This window comes from Jaculus jaculus, chromosome 18 (genome assembly GCF_020740685.1).
Source record: "Jaculus jaculus isolate mJacJac1 chromosome 18, mJacJac1.mat.Y.cur, whole genome shotgun sequence".
NCBI classification, from domain to species: Eukaryota; Metazoa; Chordata; class Mammalia; order Rodentia; family Dipodidae; genus Jaculus; species Jaculus jaculus.
The window spans coordinates 6,804,504-6,827,014 of NC_059119.1; the positions used below are offsets into that span (position 1 = coordinate 6,804,504).

General features: G+C 45.9%; 1 protein-coding gene across 1 annotated transcript in view; it reads left to right on the forward strand.

Moving 5' to 3' along the window:
• The first annotated feature begins 541 nt into the window (after positions 1-541).
• Positions 542-22,511, forward strand: part of Reep3 (receptor accessory protein 3) — an 89,440-nt gene continuing 67,470 nt past the window's right edge. The window contains exon 1 of the mRNA XM_045137149.1: positions 542-658. Within this exon, the coding sequence (XP_044993084.1) occupies positions 627-658 (32 nt within the window). The 5' untranslated portion in view covers positions 542-626. The remainder of the gene's footprint in view (positions 659-22,511) is intronic.

Consider the following 22,511-nt stretch of genomic DNA (forward strand, 5'->3'; position numbering starts at 1 on the left):
GGCGTGGGGCCCGCTCCGCACCATTCCTTCGGACGCTGGCTTCCGGCTAACGTCGCGTGTGTGTGTTTTAAATTTTCTCACGCGTGCACACACAAACCCCCGCACACCCCAATCCGGGTCCTCGGCCTCCATCACTGGGAGATCTGGGGCTAGGTCGGAGCGCAAAGAAGGCAAAAAAAAAAAAAAAAAACAAGAGAAGGCCGCCGACTGCGCAGGCCTTCGCGGAGGCGCGGTTCCGGCCGGCCTTCCCACCCCCACCCCGGGAACCCGCCGCCGCCGCCGCCGCCGCCGGCCCCGCTCCGGTCCAACGCGCCGCCGCCTATCAGGGGAGCGCAGGGGTGGGGCGGGGCCGGCCCGCTCGGACGGCGACGGAAGCCCGGAGCTGCCAAGATAGCTCGGGCCGCGCGGGCGGGCGCGCGCACACACAACACCACACACACACACACACACGCACACGCACACGCACACGCGCACACACCCCGGGCCCGGCTCGCCCAGGGCGCCAGCGCGGCCCCGGGGACGAGCGCGACGAGAGCCGGCGGCGAGCGCGCGGCCTTGCCGTTGGGACGGCCCGACCCGACCCGGCGTGGGAGCGGGGGGGCCGGGCGCAGGGGGTCCCCGGGAAGATGGTGTCGTGGATAATCTCCCGAGCTGTGGTGTAAGTGCAGACCCCCCCACGCCGCGTCCTCCCGCCGCGCCGCGCCGCGCCTGCTCCCGGGGGTGGGGGCGGCGGCGGCGAAGGCCCGGGCTGGGGAACGCGGGCGGGCGGCCTACCGTGGAGGCTGACGGGCTGCGGCCCGCTCCGGGTGCTGCGGGCGCGGCCGGCGGTGCTCCGGGCGGGCGCCGGGCCGGAGGTCGGGCGCGGGGCCGCGGCGGGGCGTGCGGAGCGAGCGGCGGCCCTCTGCTCGGCGGCGCTGCTGGGGCGGGCGGCGGGCGGCGGGCGGCGCGCGCTCCCCGTGCGGTCGCTCGCTCGCGCTGCTCCGTGCGCGGCACCGCCCTGCGGCCCGGCAGCGGCGCGCCCTGCGCAGGCTCCGCAGACGCCCGGCGCCGAGGCTCCTGCGCCGCGGCCTCGCTCGCTCCCGGCGGCCGTGCGGGGTCTCCGCCCGCGGCGCCCTGCCCTGCGGTCACGTGTGCCGGGACAGCGCCGGGCCGCCGACCGGGGCTCCTCTGGCCCGCAGCCGGGACGGGGCGGGCGGGCGTCCCGGGGCTCCTCACCGAGATGGACAGCAGGGACGGGCAAGGGGGCACCTTCCAGATGGTGCCCAGCCTCCACCTGCGCCTGCTTTGGGAGGCAGATTTGCCAAGGAGCTGAGAGGATGCAGTTGTCTGTTTCCTTTGTTCAAAGGATGGGTCCAGTGCATTGTGCCCAGACCTACCTGAGCTACAGGTTTATAAGAAAAGAAAGACAAAAAAAAAAAAATCCTTGAAGTGGGTCGTTTACTTCTGTAAAAGTGTGTGTGTATATAGTTATGTATATAGCTTTTTCCAGGTATGGTCTCCCTCTAGCCCAGGTTGACCTATCTAAGCCAGTGTGTTCTCCCATCCTTGCCTGTCTTCCATCCTAAAAGAAAAAAGTCACCGAATAAACAACAGTGATGGGGGCCTGTGGATACGTTATTCATGATCTCTGTAGGACCAGTGTCCTCTCGGTAGCTTAATGAAACCTTCCTGTGACGCGACACGCTTCCCCGCTTAGCTTTATACTTTGAGGAGGGAGAAAATAATAATAGTTGGGGTTTTTTGTTAATTTAATTAGGGAGATGGAGCTTACATTTTCTTACTTTTGGTTTTACTTTGGAAGTGAGTTACTTACTATGTCTACTTTTAGCCTAATTTGCAGTGCATTCAGAACTTGGCACTTTGTGGAACCTTTTTGAGGTGGGTGGGGGCGGTGGGGGCACATCAGGGCTTCTTGCTGCCACAAATGAACTCCAGATGCATGTGCCACTTTTTGCATCTGGCTTTTTATGTGGGTACTGGAGAACCAAACTCAGGCTTTGCAAACAAGAGCCTTTATTTAACCACTGAGCCATCTCTCCAGGCCCATTTATAGTTTTAAAATCTGAGAATTTTTTATGTTAATCTAAAAAAATTACACTACAAATGCCATCAAATTGTTCATTAGCCTTTCCTAGGACGGTCTTTGTGTCATTTGCACAATGCAAGCAAACCTTCCTCCAGTCAGCGGAGGTCTATCAATTACTGTCTCTCTCCCCAGAAAAGTAAGCGCTCCATTAAAGAAACTGTGCCTTGGCTGGGCGTGGAGGCGCACGCCTTTAATCCCAGCACTCGGGAGGCAGAGGTAGGAGGATTGCTGTGAGTTCGAGGCCACCCTGAGACTCCATAGTGAATTCCAGGTCAGCCTGGGCTAGAGTGAGACCCTATCTCGAAAAACAAAAACAAAAAAAAAGAGAAAGAAAAAGAAACTGTGCCTTGCTTAGTGATGAGACACGGAAACCTGATTTTCTAGGGAAAAAAGAAAGAAAAAAAGTTGTGCCTTTTTTTTCTGAACTCCGGCTTCCTTTGATGAATTCCATTAGTAGCTGGTTGTGCATTGTGTTGTTCGCATGACTGGCGTTACACTTTGGCTTTTGATTGCTGATCAGGAATGTGAATTGGTTTTGGTGTTGACTGCAATACAAGGGTCAGTAACACGTCTATAGTCTTAATGGACCTGCCAACTCACATGCACAGGTCTCTAGTACAGGCCAGATTATCAAATCCAGGGAGAGGTAAATACCTAGTGTTGGACAAGGAAGGGATTATGCCTGCTTGGAGAATCATCAAAGACAGCCAGAGAGATTAAATTTGAATGGGCTGGGCAGGATGAAGGAGGAAAAAGGAAAAGATTCCTGACAGAGGGATTTGTGACCCAAAGCCCATCCGAGGGAGAGCCTCGGTTGGTGTCAGTGGATGTGAGGACACTGGGGAGAGAAGCTGGAAAGGAAGACCAGACAGCTTAAGAGAGCTGCAGTGTTGCTTTGCAAGAGTCTCCAACATTGTGTGAAGCTTGGGTAATCCAGAGGCTGGGTCAGGTAAAGACACCTGCACTGCCAGTAATGCAGGGTTTGAGGTCCAGGGAGGGATCAAGTGCCCTAACTGTGCAGGAGATCCCAGGCCCACCACAAATTCCAACTTTTGGGTTCTTATCTGAGTTAGCAAAGAATTGAAAGCACAAGCTCCAAGAAGGGTAAATTACGGATTGTGAGGTTTATTTTAGGGAGAGTTTGGATCTGGAGGGAAAACTAGCTGAAAGGCTCAAGCTAGAAAGGAATTCTCCCCTTGCCTAGCTGGAAGGGGTGGGAAGATGGAGAAAATCTCCTCAGAGAAACCTCTAGGGAATAAGCCTCTGGAGAACACACACACACACACACACACACACACACACAGCAAAACATAAGCGCCCAAGCCCTAAGATCCCCTTCACACTAACATGGGCGGTCAGAGATGAAAAGATGGGAAAGGACTTGGGCCTTGAAGTGAGATTTCACATGTGGTGAAGCAGGAAAGCAGCCAAAACTACAATACATACAGAAAGTCAGTGAAAAATGCCCAACTCCGCCCCTTTCAGTCTGTGAGCACTTTCCAAACCAAGAACTAGGAGCATCAGGCACCAAGAAAATGGAGAGAGACCAAGAGATGCCAGGCATGGTGGCACACCTTTAATCCCAGCACTCGGGAGGCAGAAGTAGGAGGATCTCTGTGAGTTCTAGGCCTCTCTGAGACTCCATAGTGAATTCCAGGTCAGCCTGGGCTACAGTAAGACCCTACCTTGACAAAATAAACAAAAAAGTAAAATAAACATCCAATTAGGATGAGCCTTATCATTAAACTAGGGTGAATGAGAAAGAGACCTGATTGGGTGGTGGACTCAAGAAGCTGACTCAGGAGGGGCCAGCCACAGGTGTGCTAAACTGAGGAAGAAACAGGAAGCTACTGATGGGGAGTGTTGGAAGAGACTAGATAGGGCGTGAGTTCCAGTCCTGCCAGGGCAGGCAAGGTGACATTTATGCTGTCCTTGGACCTGGGCCTCTGTCCCTGTCTAACACACAAAAGGCTAACTTGCTCCTGTTTCTCCTTCACTAGGACCCACAGAAGTTAAGATCTGAGTGAGAGAGCAAAAGTGTGAGGAAGATGCAGAATGTGTTTGTCAGGGGTGAAGAAATGTCTGTAGTGCATTAGGAAAAAACACTTGGCAGGGAGCACAGCCATCCTAGTGTGTTTCCTTGACCCCAGGGTCTGCACCCGGCAGCTGCTTGCTTCTCAGCAGGAAGGAGAAGTGACTTACATTCTGTCCTAAGCAGGATGAGACAGCTCTCAGCAGGATCCTCAGCCTGAGCAAGAAACAAAGGAAGCTCCACTTCCCAGAACTCCCAGAATGCTTAGCATGTTCACCCCAGACTGCTCAGTGTAACACTGGGGCCAGAACCCCGGCTTCAGAATCAGATGTCATGACAGTTAATAAGCCGTGTGGCCGCAGGCAGCATGCTAAACCTGAGTTTCACTCTCCTTGCGTTGAAATGCTTATAGTAAAGTCTGCCAACTTCAGCTTCACAGGCCAGGTTAGCAAGCCTAGGGAATGGTGATGTGATTACCAAATGATCCCAAACTCACACATCGTACACATACCTCACCTCTTAAACATGACTCAGAAGTTGAGAGAAATCCTACTTTCCCTCTAACTTTTCTTAATTTATTGACATTATAAGGGTCAGGACTAAAGCTAACTTGCCTGGATTCTAATATCATTTCTGTTATTCAGTGACTATAACCTAGCCCATAAGGTGAAATGCATTTTTATATTTAATGTCCATAGTCCATCATCCAGTGAATAATGAGTATTCTGTAAGTTCCTGAGGTTGATATTAGAAGACGGCAGAATAGACTCCTAATATACCTACATATTGGATGTTTAAACTGCATATTCATTGTTTTTATTTGAGTCTGTGTTTAGGTAACGAAGTTCTATAGTAAGTTTTTTGCTATTCAAGTACAAATATCTTCTCTGTTGCTCTGAAATCTTGTGTGCTATCTTCTATTTGATTGGACCAGTATTCATGATTGTTATAGCCATTTGTCTAATTTAATTGTGCTTTTAATTGACTTCCAATATTTCCTGATAAGTAATGCTGTAATGCAGTTAAATACCTCAGAGGTCAAAGGCAGTTGCTTACAAAGTCTATCGGCCTGGGTTCAGTTTCCTATTACCCAATGGTACTTACACTGTGCAGGCAGGAGACCTTGGTACACCCTTCATATTCTCTCTCTCTCTGTCGCTCTCTCTCTAATAAACAATAAAAATATGACTATTGGTATGAATCACCAAATTATATTCAAAAAAATATTAATACCTTAACTGCCATCAGCCTTGTGTGAGAGCTTTTTATCATGATAACAACCAGAACTGGGAATGGGGATCTTTGTAATTTCCTAGTAAGCATATCAGATATCATTTGTTTCTTTTGTATTTTACTTCTTATTTCCTAAGTTGAATGGTTATCTTACATTTGCTTATTAATTATACATCCTATTATGCAAACAATCTGCATATTCTTTACCCACTTATCTCTTGATTACTTGTTGATTGACTTGTTTTTTCTGAGCTCCTTAAATAATAAAAGTCTCCTCCTCTGTCATTCTTCCACCTTATTTCCCCAGACACTCTCTCACTGAACCTGGAACTCACTGCTTTTCAGTTAAACTGGCTGAGCTGGGAGCCCAGCAATCTTTCTCCATCCACAGGAATGCTTGTTGTGTGAGGACCAAACTCAGGTTCTCATGCGTACACAGCAAGTATTCCTATCCACTGAACCATCTTCCCAGCCTCTAAAATGAAATAAATTTTAAAATTTAGCCTGGCATGGTAGCACATGCCTTTATTCCCAGCACTCGGGAGGCAGAGGGAAGAGGATCACCATGAGAGCTCGAGGCCACCCTGACACTACTTAGTGAATTTCAGGTCAGTGTGGGTTAGAGTAAGACCCTTCCTTGAAAAACAAACCAAAACAAAATTCAGTTTCTTAGTTATGCTAGCCACGTGTCGACTATTCCATGACAACACGAAAGTGGAACATTTCCCCTGTTGTAGAAGCCCCGAGCAGGGGCCTCCTGGTAGAGGTAGTGTGGTTAGCGCACCCCTCTGAAGGTGGCGGGGTGTTCTCCACCAGCTCCCTCTGTGTGCTTAGTGGAGATATTATAAATCCCATAATGATACTGGAAACTCACAAAGTTAGCTCTTTCCTTTAAATTTTCTGGGCAAAATACTATTGCTGATCAATGTGTCATAATTTTTTTTACTATTTCAGAAATAATTTCTATTTCTGTTATTTACAGAGTTTTCAAAATTGAAAATTACTGAGCACTTTGAAAATAATTTTTATAATAACATTCTTTGTGTCATCACCCCTTATATTCCATATGTTCCAAAGTTATATATGAAGTGTAATTTTCAACTTGTAAGTTTCCTGATGTTGGAAGCTCATTATGGTATTAGACCTGAGAGTCTTATCTCAGTGGCTAAGCTTTTCAGTTTGGTTTTTCGAGGTAGGGTCTCGCTGTAGTCCAGATTGACCTGGAATTTACTATGCAGTCTCAAACTCACAGCAATCCTCCTTATCTCTGCCTTCTGAGTGCTGGGATTCAAGGTGTTACAATTTGGTTTTGTATGGTTTGGGGTTTGGGGAGTGTTTTGTTTTGTTTTTGTTTCTAACTAGTCTTGAACTCAAGATCCTTCTGCCTCCATTTATTTTGTTCTGGGATTATAGTTGTGAACTGTCCATACTAGAGCATTTGCCTAGCTGTTTTTAATCTAAGTCCACAAAAAAATACTATAATTAGAATAACTAAATACTAGAATCAAACACCAAAAGCTAGCAATATGTTGCCTTTCTGACTTAACAGTGTTAGTGACCGTGCAGAAGCAGAGTTACCATGGAAGTCAGACAAGTGAAAGTCAGAAAAAAGTCTAAAGTTAGGCTTCTGCTGACAAGTCATTCGGAACGTAATTTCACAACGTACTGAGATACCCTAGTATGAGCACTTTGATATCTTTCAAGTAATGACATGCATGTGCCCATGTTAGGAAGGAATTGTCTGCATGCAGAAAGTGAATCATTCTGCTGGTGAGACGTCATGAACCTTTTCTCATGTCGCATTTCTGGTAAATACATTAGTTTGCTGGGACTGATAGCAGAGTCCCACAAACTAGGTCAGCTCAGAAGTCTGAGATCAAGGTGACAACAAGGCCGCTTCTTCTGAGGGCTGTGAGGAGAGTCTGCTTTGGTGCTGTGACTGCCTTGTAGGTACTGTCTGATCTCCCTCATCTTCTCATCTCCCTTCATCTTCACATAGCACCCTCTCCCTTGCTGGCCTTCTGTCCAAACTCATTTTGGATCAGGCTGTACTCTGATGCCCTCATTGTGTCTTGATTATCCCCATGAAGACCCTCTCTCCTAATAATGTCCCTGTGTGAACTAGCGGAGGGTAGGTCTTCAGTGTACATTGCTTAGGGGAGTGTTACAGTCTACAACATCACTTTTAGACTATGCTGTATGTATGCTTCTCATAGAGAATCATACATAAATTACTTCTTGAGAAAAACTATTTAATTTTTTAAACTACTTAAATAAATGGCTATTAAGTTTGTATTATAAGAATATCAACAATGATTAACAAACAGTATTGTTTGACATTAAAATAGCAGGTATTGAGCTGGAGATTGCATAGTGAATTTCAGGTCAGCCTAGATTACAGTGAGACCCCACCTCAGGGGAAAAATAAGTGGCTTGAGAGATTGCTCAGTGGTTAAGGTGCTTGCCTGCAAAGCCTAAGGACCCAGGTTCAGTTCCTTAATACCCATGTAAGCCAGATGCACATAAGTGGCACATGCGTCTGAAGATTTTTTGCAGTGGCTAGAAGCCCTGGTGCACCCATTCTTTCTCTATCTGCCTCTTTCTCAAATAAATAAATAAAAATAAAACATTTTTTTAAAAATGTGGACTGGGCTGGAGGGATAGCTTAGCAGTTAAGGCATTTTCCTGCAAAGCCAAAGAGCCCAGGTTCAATTCCCCAGGACCCATGTTAGCCAGATGCACAAAGAGGCATCTGGAGTTTGCTTGCAGTGGCTGGAGGCCCTGGCAAGCCAATTCTCTCCCTTTCTCTGCCAGATAAATAAATAAATATATTTTTTAAAAAATGTGGGCTGGAGAGATAGCTTAGAAGCTAAGGTGCTTCCCTGCAAAGCCTTAGGACCCAAGTTCAATTCTCCAGGTCCCAGGTAAGCCATATACACAAGGTGACACATACATCTGGAGTTTGTTTGCAGTGACCAGAGGCCCTGGCACACCTATTCTGTGTGTGTGTGTGTGTGTGTGTGTGTGTGTGTGTGTGTGTCTCCCTCTCTCTCTCTCTCTGTGACTCAAATAAATAAAAATAAATTTAAAAAACATGTAGAGGTGAGTGTGGTGGCACATGCCTTTAATCCCAGCACTTGGGAGGCAGAGGTAGGAGGATGGCTGTGAGTTCAAGGCCACCTTGAGACTACAGGTCAGCATGAGCTAGAGTGAGACCCTACCTCAAAAAAACTAAAAAGAGAGAGAGAGAGACTCATTAGTTCTCAGTAAAATGTAAATTGAAGCCATATTCAAATTCTGTTTCACACCTACTAGATTGCAAAAATTAAGAAGTCTGAAAATACCAAGTGTTGGCAAGGATGTGTAGAGCAACCGGATCTTTATATCGCCAGGAAGAGAGAATGTGGCTGGAACTGCCTTGGAAAATACTTTGGCCCAAGCTTTCAGTGTTAATCATTCACACACCCTGTAACCTGAGTCCATAGTGAGCTGTGTAGCACAAGAGAAACTCGGCATGTACAGGAGACATCCATGAGAGTACTTACAGAGATGCTCTTAAAGCAAAACTCTGCACAGAGTGCTCTTTTACATGGCAAATGAGTAAATGTTGGCTATTTACATATTGGAATATTATACAATAGTAAAACCAGATGGATTGTCACTGACAATCATCCGCATATTGCATGATCTTGTAATTTTTAAAGGCCTCAGCATAGGCAAATACCAAACAATATATGCTTACATTGTTTATGTGCGGCAAATCTGTTTTTCATAAAAGTGAGTGATAAACAGAAATTTGATTATAGAGGTTAGTGATGCCAGGCTGGGAAGGGATCTAAGGCAGTGGCATTGGCATCCTGCCCCTAAGCTAGGTGACAGATGCGCAACATTCCTTCGGTGACAAGTATGTGCTTTTCATTCCTTCCTGACGTCAACTGTTACATGGAGTGAGTCAGGCCCAAGCTATCTGCAGTAACTGAAGGGACAAGCTGAGACACGCAGGGAGCAGATACCAGGGGAAGGAGCGGCTGGTCCCGTCCCAGCCCATATGCTCCGTGCTGGGTGAAGAGGCCAGTTTCTGAGCTGCGCCAGGCCCCAGATGGAGGCGGGGCGGGGACTGCACCTGTCACAACAAGTATGTGAGCAGAAGGCCTGAGCCTCCAGGGAGCCTCCAGGCAGGCTGTCTCTTCTCCTTTCTTCTCCTCGGCACTGGTCTGAGTCCAGTGGAGAATGTCCATCTTCTTACCCAAGGCATTCTCAAGGCTCCTCAGACCAACTCTAAGAGGTAATGTGCATGTTGGGACGTAGAAATGTAACCCATCGCCAGCTATTGCTGTGTTCCTTCACGATACTGCTGTTCTGTTCTGTTGGCTTAGCCAGTCAAAACTTACACTGGTTGAATCTCCCCAGAGCCTCCATGACAGTAGTTTGCCTTGGTCTGGGAGTGTGGCTCTTGGTAACATACTTGCTTAACGTGTCCAACGTCCTGTGTTCAATCCCCAGCACCACAAAGTACTTACAGTCTTGTCTGTTGCAGAGCAGTTCCCCAGGAGTAGAAAGGAGGGTCCCCACCACAGAATCTGGTTGGTTCTGAACTGTCAGGGGAAGCAAGCCTCTGATGTTAACATGTGATACCGGTGTATTGTTCTTGATCTGTATACACATTTATGTAAGAGAAGGAGAATGTCACAGGAAAAGCATGTCTCTTCCATGGGGTCAGCATTGCTGTGGGGGTGATCTGGCCAAGAAATCTGTCACTCAACCAGGATTTATTTGGCCTGTTAGCCTGTCCCCTGGCCCCTTCTCATTCACACTGTGCTCAGTTGGCCCATAAATGGCATGCAGAGCATCGCAAGACCTCAAGATCATGTGGCCATACCTCACAGACTGGCAGATCTGTCTAAAGATTTCTAATTCAAGGAGACAAAGTAAATAAATTTACTAGGATTGCGTTTTAAAAGTTATCTTCAGGCTGGAGAGATGGCTTAGCAGTTAAAGTACTTGCCTGCAAAACCAAAGTACGCAGGTTCAATTCCCCAGGACACATAAACCAGATGCACAAAGTGGTGTATGTGTCTGAAGGTCGTTTGCAGCAGCTGGAGCTGACACACCAATCTCTCTCTCTCTCTCTCTCTCTCTCTCTCTCTCTCTCTCTCTCTCTGTCTCTCTGTCTTTCTCTCTCTCTGTCTCTCTCTCTTAAATAAATAAAATATATATTTTTTAAAGTTGCCTTCAGCCAGGCATGGTGGTAGCACATGCCTTTAATCTCAGCACTTGGGAGGCAGAGGTAGGAGAATCACCAAGAGTTCAAGGCCACCTTGAGATTACGTAGTGAATTCCAGGTCAGCCTGAGCTAGAGTGAGACCCTACCTTGAAAAAAACAAAAAACAAAAAAAAGTTACCTTCTATACCCCTGTATTACAATAGTTACTCAGAAATACCAACAGATTGCAAACGTCAGTTTAACAGCTTTTGTAAAATTTTTCATTGTGTGTATGTAAGTATAGGTGCATCAGGGCTTCTTGCTGCTACAAACAAATGTCAGACAGATGTGCCACTTTTTGCATCTGGGTACTGGGAAATCAAACTCAAGGCCAGCAAGCTTTGCAAGTAAGCGCCTTTAACTGCTGAGCTATCTGTCCAGCTCTGCATCCTTATTTTGAAAATCTCCTCAGATGATTGGAATATGCAGGCAGATTTTTACAAACTCTTATGCCAGGAAACGTGAAACAAAAAAAAAAAAAGATGATTTCTTTCAGAAATAGTAATGTCAGAAACTCAGAGAATTGAACTGTGAAATGTTGTTTCTATTTTAAAACAAGGAAACAAAAATGGGCAACACAGTGTCTTGAGTTTGGTCCTCAGTGATTTGGTGGTATTACTAAAATGAGGAAATCTGAGACCATAAGAAATATCTTTGATATTTTGTGAGAAGCAACATTAGTGTTGTAGAGAGCAGTCCTTCCAGACAGACTGGTCTTTCCAGATTGAATTTTGGTAGTTTTAGAAGCAAGGAAAGCAATAGATGGAATGTCTGGGTTTGATGACAACATTCTAAGCAGTACCTCATGACCCTGTGCTGGGAAAGAGGTTCCAGGTTCCCGGCCAACCTGAGAGCAGAGTCTAGCAGATAGGAGAGCACCACGCCCGAAGGGGCCACAGGGCAGCTGGCCGCAGGAGCACGCTCCACTCCATCTGCGAGGCTGAGATGCCGCAGCAGTGTGTAAGGAGCTTGGTGGCCACACCTGGCCAAGGACCCATGTGAAGCCAGATGCACAAAGTGGTGTGTGTCTGGAGTCTGCTGCAGCAAGGGGCCCTGGTGTGCCCACTCTTTCCCTCGCTCAAATAAATTGTAAAAGTTCTTTCTAAAAGAACATTAAACTTTTCTGGTTGCAGGAGAAGAAAGCTTTGTTTTGCTCCTCTTCAAAAACCTGTAATGAGGGCTGGAGAGATGGTTTAGCGGGTAAGGCGTTTGCCTGTGAAGTCAAAGGACCCAGGTTCAATTCCCCAGGATCCACGTAAGCCAGATGCACAAGGGGCACATGAGTCTGGAATCAATTTGCAGTGGCTGGAGGCCCTGGTGTGCCCATTCTCTATTTGTCTCTCTTCTCTCTAACTCTGTCTGTTTGCAAATAAAAAAATAAAATAATTTTTTAAAAACCTATAATCATTCTCATTGTTCAGTGTTAACTCCTAAGTTCTAAATTTGACATTCAGAACTCTTCACAGAAGCCCAGTCTGGTGGCATAGGCCTGTTCCAGTACTCAGGAAGCAGGAGGGCAGAGTAGAGTGGGACATTGCCACTTAGGACTGTGAAGGTCAGGGGTTCAAGACCAGCCTGGACTCCCTGAGACCTGCTCATTAACATTAAACCTTTGCATGAATACCACCTCCTCTACCACGCCTTTGCTGATCGGATCCCACCTAGGCGTGGCTTCCTTCCTCCTCTGACTTGAGCTCAGTATGCAGTCCGCCACAGGGGTGCCATGGCGGGATGCGAGGCAGCTGTCACGTCGCACCCGCTCGCAAAAGCTGAGCGACACACAGACCGTGCAGGGTTGGTTAGCCCTGGAGTTTTCTTTATGACATGTGCGGGAAAAATGGGTAAAACTTGAAATTATTGTGTTAAGTGAAATAAGCCAGGCCTAGAAAGACCTATCACTTTCTTTCATGTGTAGATTTGTGTGTGTGTGTGTGTGTGTGTGTGTGTGTGTGTGTGTGTGTGTGTGTGTTTAAAGAAAATAGAAAGGGGACCACTAGAGGAGAAAAAAGGAATCTGAGTGAAAAAGAAAAGAAAGTAGTGGGTACATGTGACTTGAAAGCAGAAGAGAAAATTGAGGAGGAGAATGGGAAGGACAGGGCCCTGGGAAAGGGGACGTGTGGGAAAAAGGCAGAATGCTGCAATGAAACCATTATTTTGTATGCTATCTTAAAAAATAAAGAATCAGGTTCCATTTATGTATTTGAGAGATGGAGAGAAAGAGGCAGATAGAGAGAATGGGCACAGCAGGGCCTCCAGCCATTGCAAATGAACTCCAGACCGAGGAATAGAACCTGGTTCCTTAGGCTTCACAGCTTCCTTTACCACTAAGCCATCTCTCCAGCCCCAGGGTCTAAGTTTTTTATTTAAAGTTCAGCCAATAGCATTTTACATGAGATTTAAGTTCACGATGATATTATAAAAATTTCACAAAGCTGGGCATGGTGGTGCATGCCTTCAATCTCAGCACTCGGGAAGCAGAGGAAGGAGGATCACCATGAGTTGGAGGCCACCCTGAGAATACAGAGTGAATTCCAGGTCAGCCTGGGCTAGAGTGAGACCCTGCCTCTAAAAAAAAAAAATTCTCAACAAAGGATAATTTTTTCATCTAAAATAGTACTGCCTGTAGCATTAGGATAAAAGCAGCATTTAATTCCTTCTTCCAGCCAACTTTGAAATGATTTTATATGAAAGTAAAACAATTTTCAAGATTTTTATTATTTGGATTTTTGTGCCCAAGTTAAAACATCAGTATTTTTGTCTTATTACTTCTAATTTCTAGAACTTAGAGTTTAATCGAACACAACCAGGTGTCATCATTATCCTCTGTGGCGAGTGCCCTCACTGCTTCCCATAGCTGGTGACTTTACTCACCCTGAAGAAGGCTGGTTCTCTTCCCAGCAAGCCCTGTGGTGGCTGCCAGCGTGCAGGACCCTGTACAGGCACGCGTGGCCTGTCACTCTTTGCTCCTTGGAAACAGTCCGCTTACAAAGCACTGGTATGTGACATGACCGGAGTGTGTAAGACAGGAGCGCCTTTTGAAGGCTTCATGTCTGCTTTATGTCTAAAGAGCCTCTAGGTGTCAGCTCATAGACCTCAGGTAAGATGATTTTCATAGGTTAACTCTGAATCTAGTAGATTAGAAACTCTCAGCTGTGTAACTGGTTAGAGCTCAGTTCTTCACGTGGCACCCTCAGGAAACAGGAAGCCACAAGTAGGGTCCCTGAGGAGCTGTAGCCCTGCACTTCCCTCCTCTTTCCTGTGCAGGCTTGTGTTCCGCCCATGGAGTGTCCATTCTCCCGGGCTGCTGAGCTCTCTGGCTGTGCTCAGGACTACCACAGCCACCTGGTGTCCTGACATTTCAGGTGTCCACTGCACTGCAACAAAGTGGCCCAAAACTTAGTGGCTTAAAGTGACAACCACACTTAGAGCTCACAGTTCTGTTCTACTTGAAAAAGACAATTGGCTTTCTCTGATCTCTAATCATAAGCAACTATTGTGTGCAGTTGTTTGGTTTGGTTTGATTGTTTCTTCAGAGCTAGGGATGCTGGGCAAGCATTCTGCCACTGAGTACTGCATACCCAGCCTTGGGTTTTGTGTATTAAAGCTACTTCATGCATTAGAAGAATTCTGGTACATTCAGCTTTTTCTCTGAACTACTAAAATTCAAGTTAAATTTAGCAGTGGTAGAGAGCGTCTTCAAGCATTTAAACCAATAGTTTTTTCTTTCTTATATGAAAGTTATACTTCATTGCTACTCCTTTCTTTCTCACACAATGCATCAAGTTATAAGGTTAGTTTGAATAAGTTGTCCTTGAGAAAGAGTTGTGTCAAGAAGAAGGGAAACTGAAGCAAAGAGCACAGGTTTTTTGTCACTCCTTAGTGATCATGAGTCATACCTCTAAAAGCACTGTTTCTTGTTTTTGTTGTCTGAGAAAGGCAGACACAGAGAGCAGTCTCAAGGGGAGGCTTCATGATGGCAGGGGACAGCATGGCACGAGCAGAGGCTGACGTCACCCCTGCCACGGCAGCAGGAGAGCCCAGTTCTAGCAAGGGCAAGCTGGCTATAACACCCCAAAACCCACCGCCAATAACCTCCTCCAGCAAGGCTCCACCTCCCAAATTACCATCAGCTGGGGACAAGCATTCAAATACAGGATTTTATGGGAGGCTGCTGATTGAAGCCACCACAGATTGTAAATCTCCCAGGGGAAAAAATGTTTTTAAAAAGTCTTATTTGTGTGTGTGTCAACGTGAGCCTGCCAGGGTCTCTTGCTGCTGCAAGTGAATACTAGATGTCTGCACCACTTTTTGTGTGTCCAGCTTGATGTGGGTGGATTGGGAATTGTACCCAGGACAGCAGACATTGCAAGCAAGTGACTTTAACCTTTGAGCCATCTTCCCAGACTCAGAGGGTAAAAACTCTTTCTACAAATTTATTTTGGGGGCTGGAGAAATGGCTTAGCAGTTAAAGCATTTGCCTGCAAAGCCTCAGGATCCAGGTCCAATTACCCATGTAAGCCAGATGCACAAGATGGCACATGCATCTGGAGTTCATTTGCAGTGGCTGGAGGCCCTATCACATCCCCCCCCCTCTTTTTCTCTCTTTTAAAGAAAAAATATATATATATATATTTTTTTTTTGGTTTTTCAAGGTGGGGTCTCCCTCTAGCTCAGGTTGACCTGGAATTCACTATGCAGTTTCAGGGTGGCCTCGAACTCTCAGAGATCCTCCTTCTCTGCCTCCCAAGTGCTGGGGTTAGAAACGTGCACCACCACGCCCAGCAAAAATAAATAAACAAAATATTTTATAATTATTTTTGTATATTTGCATATGAATAGGTTGGTGGGAATACCAGGAGTTCTTGCCACTGCAAGCATACTCCAGATGCGTGCACCAGTTTGGGTCTAGCTTTACATGGGTTTGAGGGAATTGAACCCCAGTTGACAGCCAAGCACCTTCAACAGCTGAGCCATCTTCCCCAACCTCAGGAGAAGAGAAGTCTGTAAGGGTTCAGTTACTGGTAGAAGTGAATTTTCTGAGTGAGAGACAGGAGGACATATGATCCATATGATACCGATTCTGGCCAGTCACACTTGGAAGGTGTCCACTTGCGCACCCCACTTCAGTACAGCAGACAAATGCCGAACGCGCGCACTCCTAACAGATTACCAGAGCGCGGCCAGCTTCTCTCACGTGTGCTCTCCGCAAAACCTAAGAAATGTCATGAGAGTGCGTCACACTTAAAAGGCTGCTCAGAGTGCTGTTATGGAAACTAATAAGAAGGCACAACAAAGACCAATAAGGAAAATATTCTGTGAGAGTTATTTTAATGAAGCAAACACATTTTAAACAAATTGAGTAGAGATTTTCTGTACAAAATAATGATAGATAAGGAAGTGACCATTAACCCAAAAAAATAGAATTGGGGAAATATGACTGTTTTCAGAAAAGTATTATTGCTGAGCATGGTGGTGTATACCTTTAATCTCAGCACTCAAGGGACAGAAGTTAAGAGGATCTCTGTGACCAGCCCGGAACTACAGAATGAGTTCCAGGTCAGCCTGGGCTACAGTGAGATCATACCTCAGAAGAGGGGGAGGCACATGGAGAAATGGCTTAGCAGTAGGTATTTGCCTGCAGAGCCTAGTGTCTTAGGTTCGATTCCCCAGTCCCCACATGAAGCTCGATGCACAGAGTGATGCATGCATCTGGAGTTGGTTTACAGCTGCTACGGGCCCTGGCACTATTCTCATATTCTCTCTCTCTCTCTCCTTGCAAATAAATAAAATTGCCAGGTGTGGCGGTACACACCTTTAATCCCAGCACTCAGGAGCCAATCATAGGAGGATCACTGTGGGTTTGTAGCTATTGCCTGGAACTACAGAGTGAGATCCAGGTCAGCCTGGGCTAGAATGAGACCCTTGAAAATAAATAAATAAATAAATAAATAAATAAATAAATAAGTCTTATTTTTTTTGGAGAGAGATAATGGACACACCAGGGCCTCCTGCCATAACAAACAACCTTCAAATGCATGTGTCACATGGTGCATCTGGCTTTACATGGGTCCTGGGGAATTGAACTGGGCCATCAAGCTTTATAAGCAAATGCCTTTAATCACTGAACCAGCCCTCCAGCCCCCAATGGTCATATATAACCACTTTTACTGATGTCAACAATAAGAATCCTGTTACTGGCCAGGCGTGGTGGTGCACACCTTTAATCCCAGCACTCAGGAGGTAGAGGTAGGAGGATCACCATGAGTTTGAGGCCACTCTGACACTACATAGTGAAATCCAGGTCAGCCTGGGCTAGAGTGAGACCCATCTTGAAAAACAAACAACAAAAAAAGAGTTACTGAAGGAAAGCAGGCTTCTGTTACTGCTTTTTCACCTTTATGGATTAACAAATTATGACAAAAATGCATAGTGTATCAAATTGAAAATTAAAATTCTGATTCAAAGGCTACACACGGTGGTACATGCTTTTAGTTCCAACACTTGGGAGCTGAGGTAGGAGGATCGTTGTGAGTTTTAGGTCTGCCTGGACTAACGTGAGACCTTGTCTAAAAAGCACATGGGGGCTGGTGAGATGGCTTAGATGTTAAGGAGCTGGCGTGTGAAAGCAAACAACCCAAGTTCCATTCCTCAGGACTCAGGTCAAGCCATATGCACAAAGTGGCACATGCATCTGGAGTTTGCAGCAGCTGGAGGCTCTGGCACACCCATTTTATCTGTCTCTGCTTGCAAATAAGTAAATAAAAATGTTTTTGTGAATATTTTAGTTATTTATTTATTATAGAGAAAGAGAGAGAATGGGTGCATCAGGGCCTGCAACCACTGCAAACGAACTCCAGACATATGCCCCACTTTGTACCTCTGGCTTACATGAGTACTAGGGAATCAAACCTGTCCTTAAAACAAGTGCCTTAACCACTAAGCCATCTCTCCAGCCCTAAAAAATATCTTTTTAAATATATTTATTTGAGAGAGAGGAAGAGGCAGAGAGTGAGTGTGAGAGAGGGGGTGGACATGCCAGGTCCTCCAGCCACTGTAAACATCTGCTTTACATGGGTCCTGGGGAATCAAACTGGGGTCTTTTGGCTTTGCAGGCAAATTCCTTAACTGTTAAGCCATCTTCTCCAATCCCCTAAAAATATTTTTTAAAAATACATGTAAATAAAATACAATGCTGAGGACCCTGATTTGATTCCCCAGGACCCACCTAAGCCAGATGCACAATGGGGTACATGCGTCTGTTGTTTGCTTGCAGTGACTAGAGGCCCTGGAGCATCCATTCGTGTGAGTTCTCTCTCTAGTAAATAAATAAATTCTAGAAAATAACAATTCTGGTAAGTATATGCATGCAGTGATTACACTTTACCCACCAGAGAAATACTACCGCTGTCATAATTTTTTACCTTTTTAAATTGCGACTTTTACTGGATGAGCATTGCTTACATTCCCATCAGATTATACTCGTGAGCTCCTTCTCTCCAGCTCCGTTCTCCTGCGGCTCTCTTCCATGGGTCACAGGTGTTTCGCGTGGGGTTCTGAATATACGTCCATCTGGATGGGGGATTCAGGGCCTCAGGATATTCCTTCCCACCCTGTGGCTCTGGCATTCCTTCTGCTCCCTCTAGTGCACTTCTCTCTCGGCCTTGGAAGGCGTGTTAGAGGTCTCCTTTAGTGTTGAGCTCTCCACAGCCTCTGATATTCTGCTTTGATGAGTTTTGAGTCTCCCCATAATTTTCTACTCTTAGTGACCACTGTGTTTTTACAGACTATAAAATAAAGACACAGAGACATTGGGTTGAATGTTCATTTTGTCAGTTTCTTCTGCTCCTTTTGCATGTTTCAGTCGCAGCTTGGGCTGACTGGATTATGTGGCCAGAAGGCTTAGTTATGGCCTTTCCAGCCCCTGGAAAGGGTTACCCTACTTCAGCAAACCAAACATTTCTTCAGCTCCTACCATGTATCAGAGAATGTTCTCGTTTTGAGCATACAGAGCTAAACGTGGCAGTTTCTGTCCTAAAAGGATTTCCAACACAGACCACAAGTGGGAAGAACAGCCAACATAGATAGCATTGAGTGACTGCAATTACTAGTAATAAATACTTCAGGCATATGACGCTGGGCCTGGTGCTGTGACTGACTTTAACTCGTTGAGTGCTCCCAGAGAGCCTCTAGTACCCGGGAGCTTCAGGAAAGGTCATGTCCACACCAGGTTCCCTGCTACTGGAACAGGAAGCTGTGGCCACATGGGGAGGGCTCACCCACAGGAGGCAAGGAAGTCTGCCAGAGAAAGGAGACTTTGCACTCTGCCTTTAAAGCCACTTCTAAAGCCACGTGTGGGGTCTCACACCTTTGATCCCAGCACTCAGGAGGCTCCGGTAAGAGGACTGCCAGTTCGAGACCAGCCTGGACTCTAGATAGGATGAATTTTAGGTTAGCCTGGACTAGAGCAAAGTCATCCGGTTGAGAACTGGTCCCAGTCAAAGGGAACAAAATAGGCCACAGCATAGAAAAACAATGTGGCCCACTGGCTCTGTGTAGTTGGACACAGCTGTACAGGTGGCTCGCTGCCCAAAGGATTGCCTTGGGTAGGTCTAATATTAACAAGAGGATCTAGGGAGAGTGAGTGAGGGCAGACAGTTCCCATGAAAAGCAAGGTGAGAACCACGGCTGAAGTGTTTGAGTCATGGGGACACATAGGAGAGAGGCGGAGGTGGCAAAGTTGGTGATTGGGTGTGAGGAGGAGGAAGGAATTTGAGACTTCTGGCTGGGTGATTCAACGGAGTGGGAGTTGTCACTGTTTTGTGAGATGGGAGCTTGAGCAGAAGAGCAGGTTTGCAGAGACCCAAGAGCTGAAGGGCCTGGACTGGGAAAGGTCGAGTCGGGGCCGAGGCTGCTGCTGAGATCTCTAAAGTCAAGGCAACGCTCAGTGGATGGGTGTGTGAGGTGATATCTTCATCTTGCTTTGGATATTGGGGTCATGTGTCCATTTTGTTAGTCGTCATAACTTACACATACATTGCATATATTCTGCAGTGCAGACCATATAGTGCATAATAAACTTTAAAAGTAACATTTGTAGCACTCAGGAGGCAGAGGTAGGAGGATCACCATAAATTCGAGGCCACCCTGAGACAACATAGTGAATTCCAGGTCAGCCTGGGCTAGAATGCAAGCCTACCTCAAAAACCAAAAACAAAACAAAACCAAAAAAAATAATAATAATAACATTTGGTACAGGAGCCATTACAGTTACTTTTCCTCACTGGGACAAACATCCAACCAGAAGAGGCTTATTGGAGGAAAGGGCTTATTTCAGGCTTACAGATCCAGCAGGGGAAGTGGATCATGGTGGAAGAACTGGCTCACTTCCTTAGATCAGTAGCAGAGGGACTCCACCAGCTGCCAGCAAACAGGAACAGCCAGAGTTCAGACTGACTCTTCACACCCAGGGCTGGACTAAGAGATCCACACCCAGTGACACCTTCTCTAGTCGAGTTCCACCTACTGGAGATTTAAGTAGGAAGCTTAATCTTAACCAAAAGTCCCAGGCTTTGAAGGACATACATTCATATTCCAACCACCAGAGCAGCTCTTGAAAAAAAATACCCTAAGCCGGGCAAGGTGGTGCACCCTTTAATGCCTGCAGAGGTAGGAGGATTGCCATGAGTTCAAGGCCACCCTGAGATTACATAATGAATTCCAGGTCAGCCTGAGCTAGAGTGAGACCTTCCCTCAAAAAAAAAAAAAAAAAAAAAACTCAAGTTTTCTTTTGAATGTTCCCATTCTCCCTGTGTAAATATGTATTAGAGATTAATATCATTGAAGCAAAGACCATCAATTTACATAGTTATTTATGCACTAGAAATGAAAAGAAAAAGCAAGAACTAAGATCTTTGAGCAGCAGTAGTGTTCTTGCCTGCCAAACTGGTGTTTACAATTAGGTAAAACTGTGGCTAGCCAGGTATGGTGGTGCACGCCTTTCATCCCAACACTCGGGAGGCTGGGGTAGGAGTGTGAGGCCAGCGTGAGACTACACAATAAATTACAGGTCAACCCGGACTACGGTGAAACCCTACCTTGAAAAACAAAAAATAATAATTCCGTGGCTTTCTTATTCTTGCAAATACAAAAAGAACAGAATCAATTATGTGAAACTTTGATTTCTTTAAATTGCTTTAGTTGGAGCTAGGGAACACAAAGTCTGTGGTTTAATTCCCACACCCTGTAAAGCAGGAGTGCGGTACAAGACTGGATCCCAGCCCAAGTTCCGGGTCATCCTCTGCCACTAAGCAGATTCAGGCCATCTGGGGATACTTACAGCTATTAAGGGCATTCTTGGTTGTGTTGTATTTCTGCCAATGGATAAAACATAGCCACCCAGCACTCGGGAGGCAGAGGTAGGAGATTTACTGTGAGTTGGAAGCCATCCCAAGACTACATAATGAATTCCAGGTCAGCCTGAACCAGAGTGAGACCCTACCTCAAAAAACCAAAAGAAAAAAATTTTTTTAAAGATGAACCATTATTTGGGTAGAGTTTTCCCTTAGTCTGGGAGCGGGGTGACCTCCAGGGCTTTACAGCGGGGATAAGGAAGTCCTGTGAGAAGTTGACAAGCGACAAAGACTTGCGGGGCGTGAGGGCATGGCTGCTCACCAAGAAGATCCACGTCGTTTCTTGCTTCCACAGAACACTGAGAAAAGATTTTATTTATTTGCACACTTGTATGCATGCACACCAAGCCCTCTTACTACTGCAAATGAATACCAGACACATACCATGTTTTGCACTTGGCTTTACATGGGCGCTGGGGAACTGAGCTTGGGCCTATGTGTTTTGCAAGCAAACATCCTTAACCATTGATCCATTTCTTTATCCCAAGATTATTGTTTATAATAATGTCTTGCTTTATTCAGACACTTACTCTGTGCTCATCACTACCCACTGCAGGCCACATACACAAAGTCAGCTCCAGATATAGTCAGTTCCAGAATGATTACAAATAAAGGACACAATGAAGGTTCTAGAATACAGAAAGACATCTTTATGACTTTAAGACACAACAAATACAATCTTAAACAAAACAACATACTGAAGTATTAGCTATAAGGGAAAAGACTCATCATGAGAAATCTGAACAGATTAAAGTTAAGTTTTCCTTATGACAAAGACCCTGTTATGAGTGCAAAAGAAGCCAGAATAGAAGAAAAATATTTGTAGCATACAAAAGCAAGAAATGGCTCCTGTTTGGAATGTATAGAGACAGAGAGTCACAGAGCCTCCATCAGAAGTGGCTCCTGTTCAGAATATATAGAGACAGAGAGTCACAGAGCCTGAATCAGAAGTGGCTCCTGTTCGGAATATATAGAGACAGAGAGTCACAGAGCCTGAGTCAGAAGTGGCTCCTGTTCGGAATATATAGAGACAGAGTCACAGAGCCTGAATCAGAAGTGGCTCCTGTTCGGAATATATAGAGACACAGAGTCACAGAGCCTCTGTCAGAAGTGGCTCCTGGTGGAATATATAGACAGAGAGTCACAGAGCTTCCGTCAGAAGTGGCTCCTGATGGAATATATAGGGACAGAGAGTCACAGAGCCTCCGTCAGAAGTGGCTCCTGATGGAATATATAGGGACAGAGAGTCACAGAGCCTCCGTCAGAAGTGGCTCCTGATGGAATATATAGGGACAGAGAGTCACAGAGCCTCCTCAGAAGTGGCTCCTGATGGAATATATAGAGACAGAGAGTCATAGATCCTCCGTCAGAAGTGGCTCCTGATGGAATATATAGGGACAGAGAGTCACAGAGCCTCCGTCAGAAGTGGCTCCTGATGGAATATATAGGGACAGAGAGTCACAGAGCCTCCTCAGAAGTGGCTCCTGA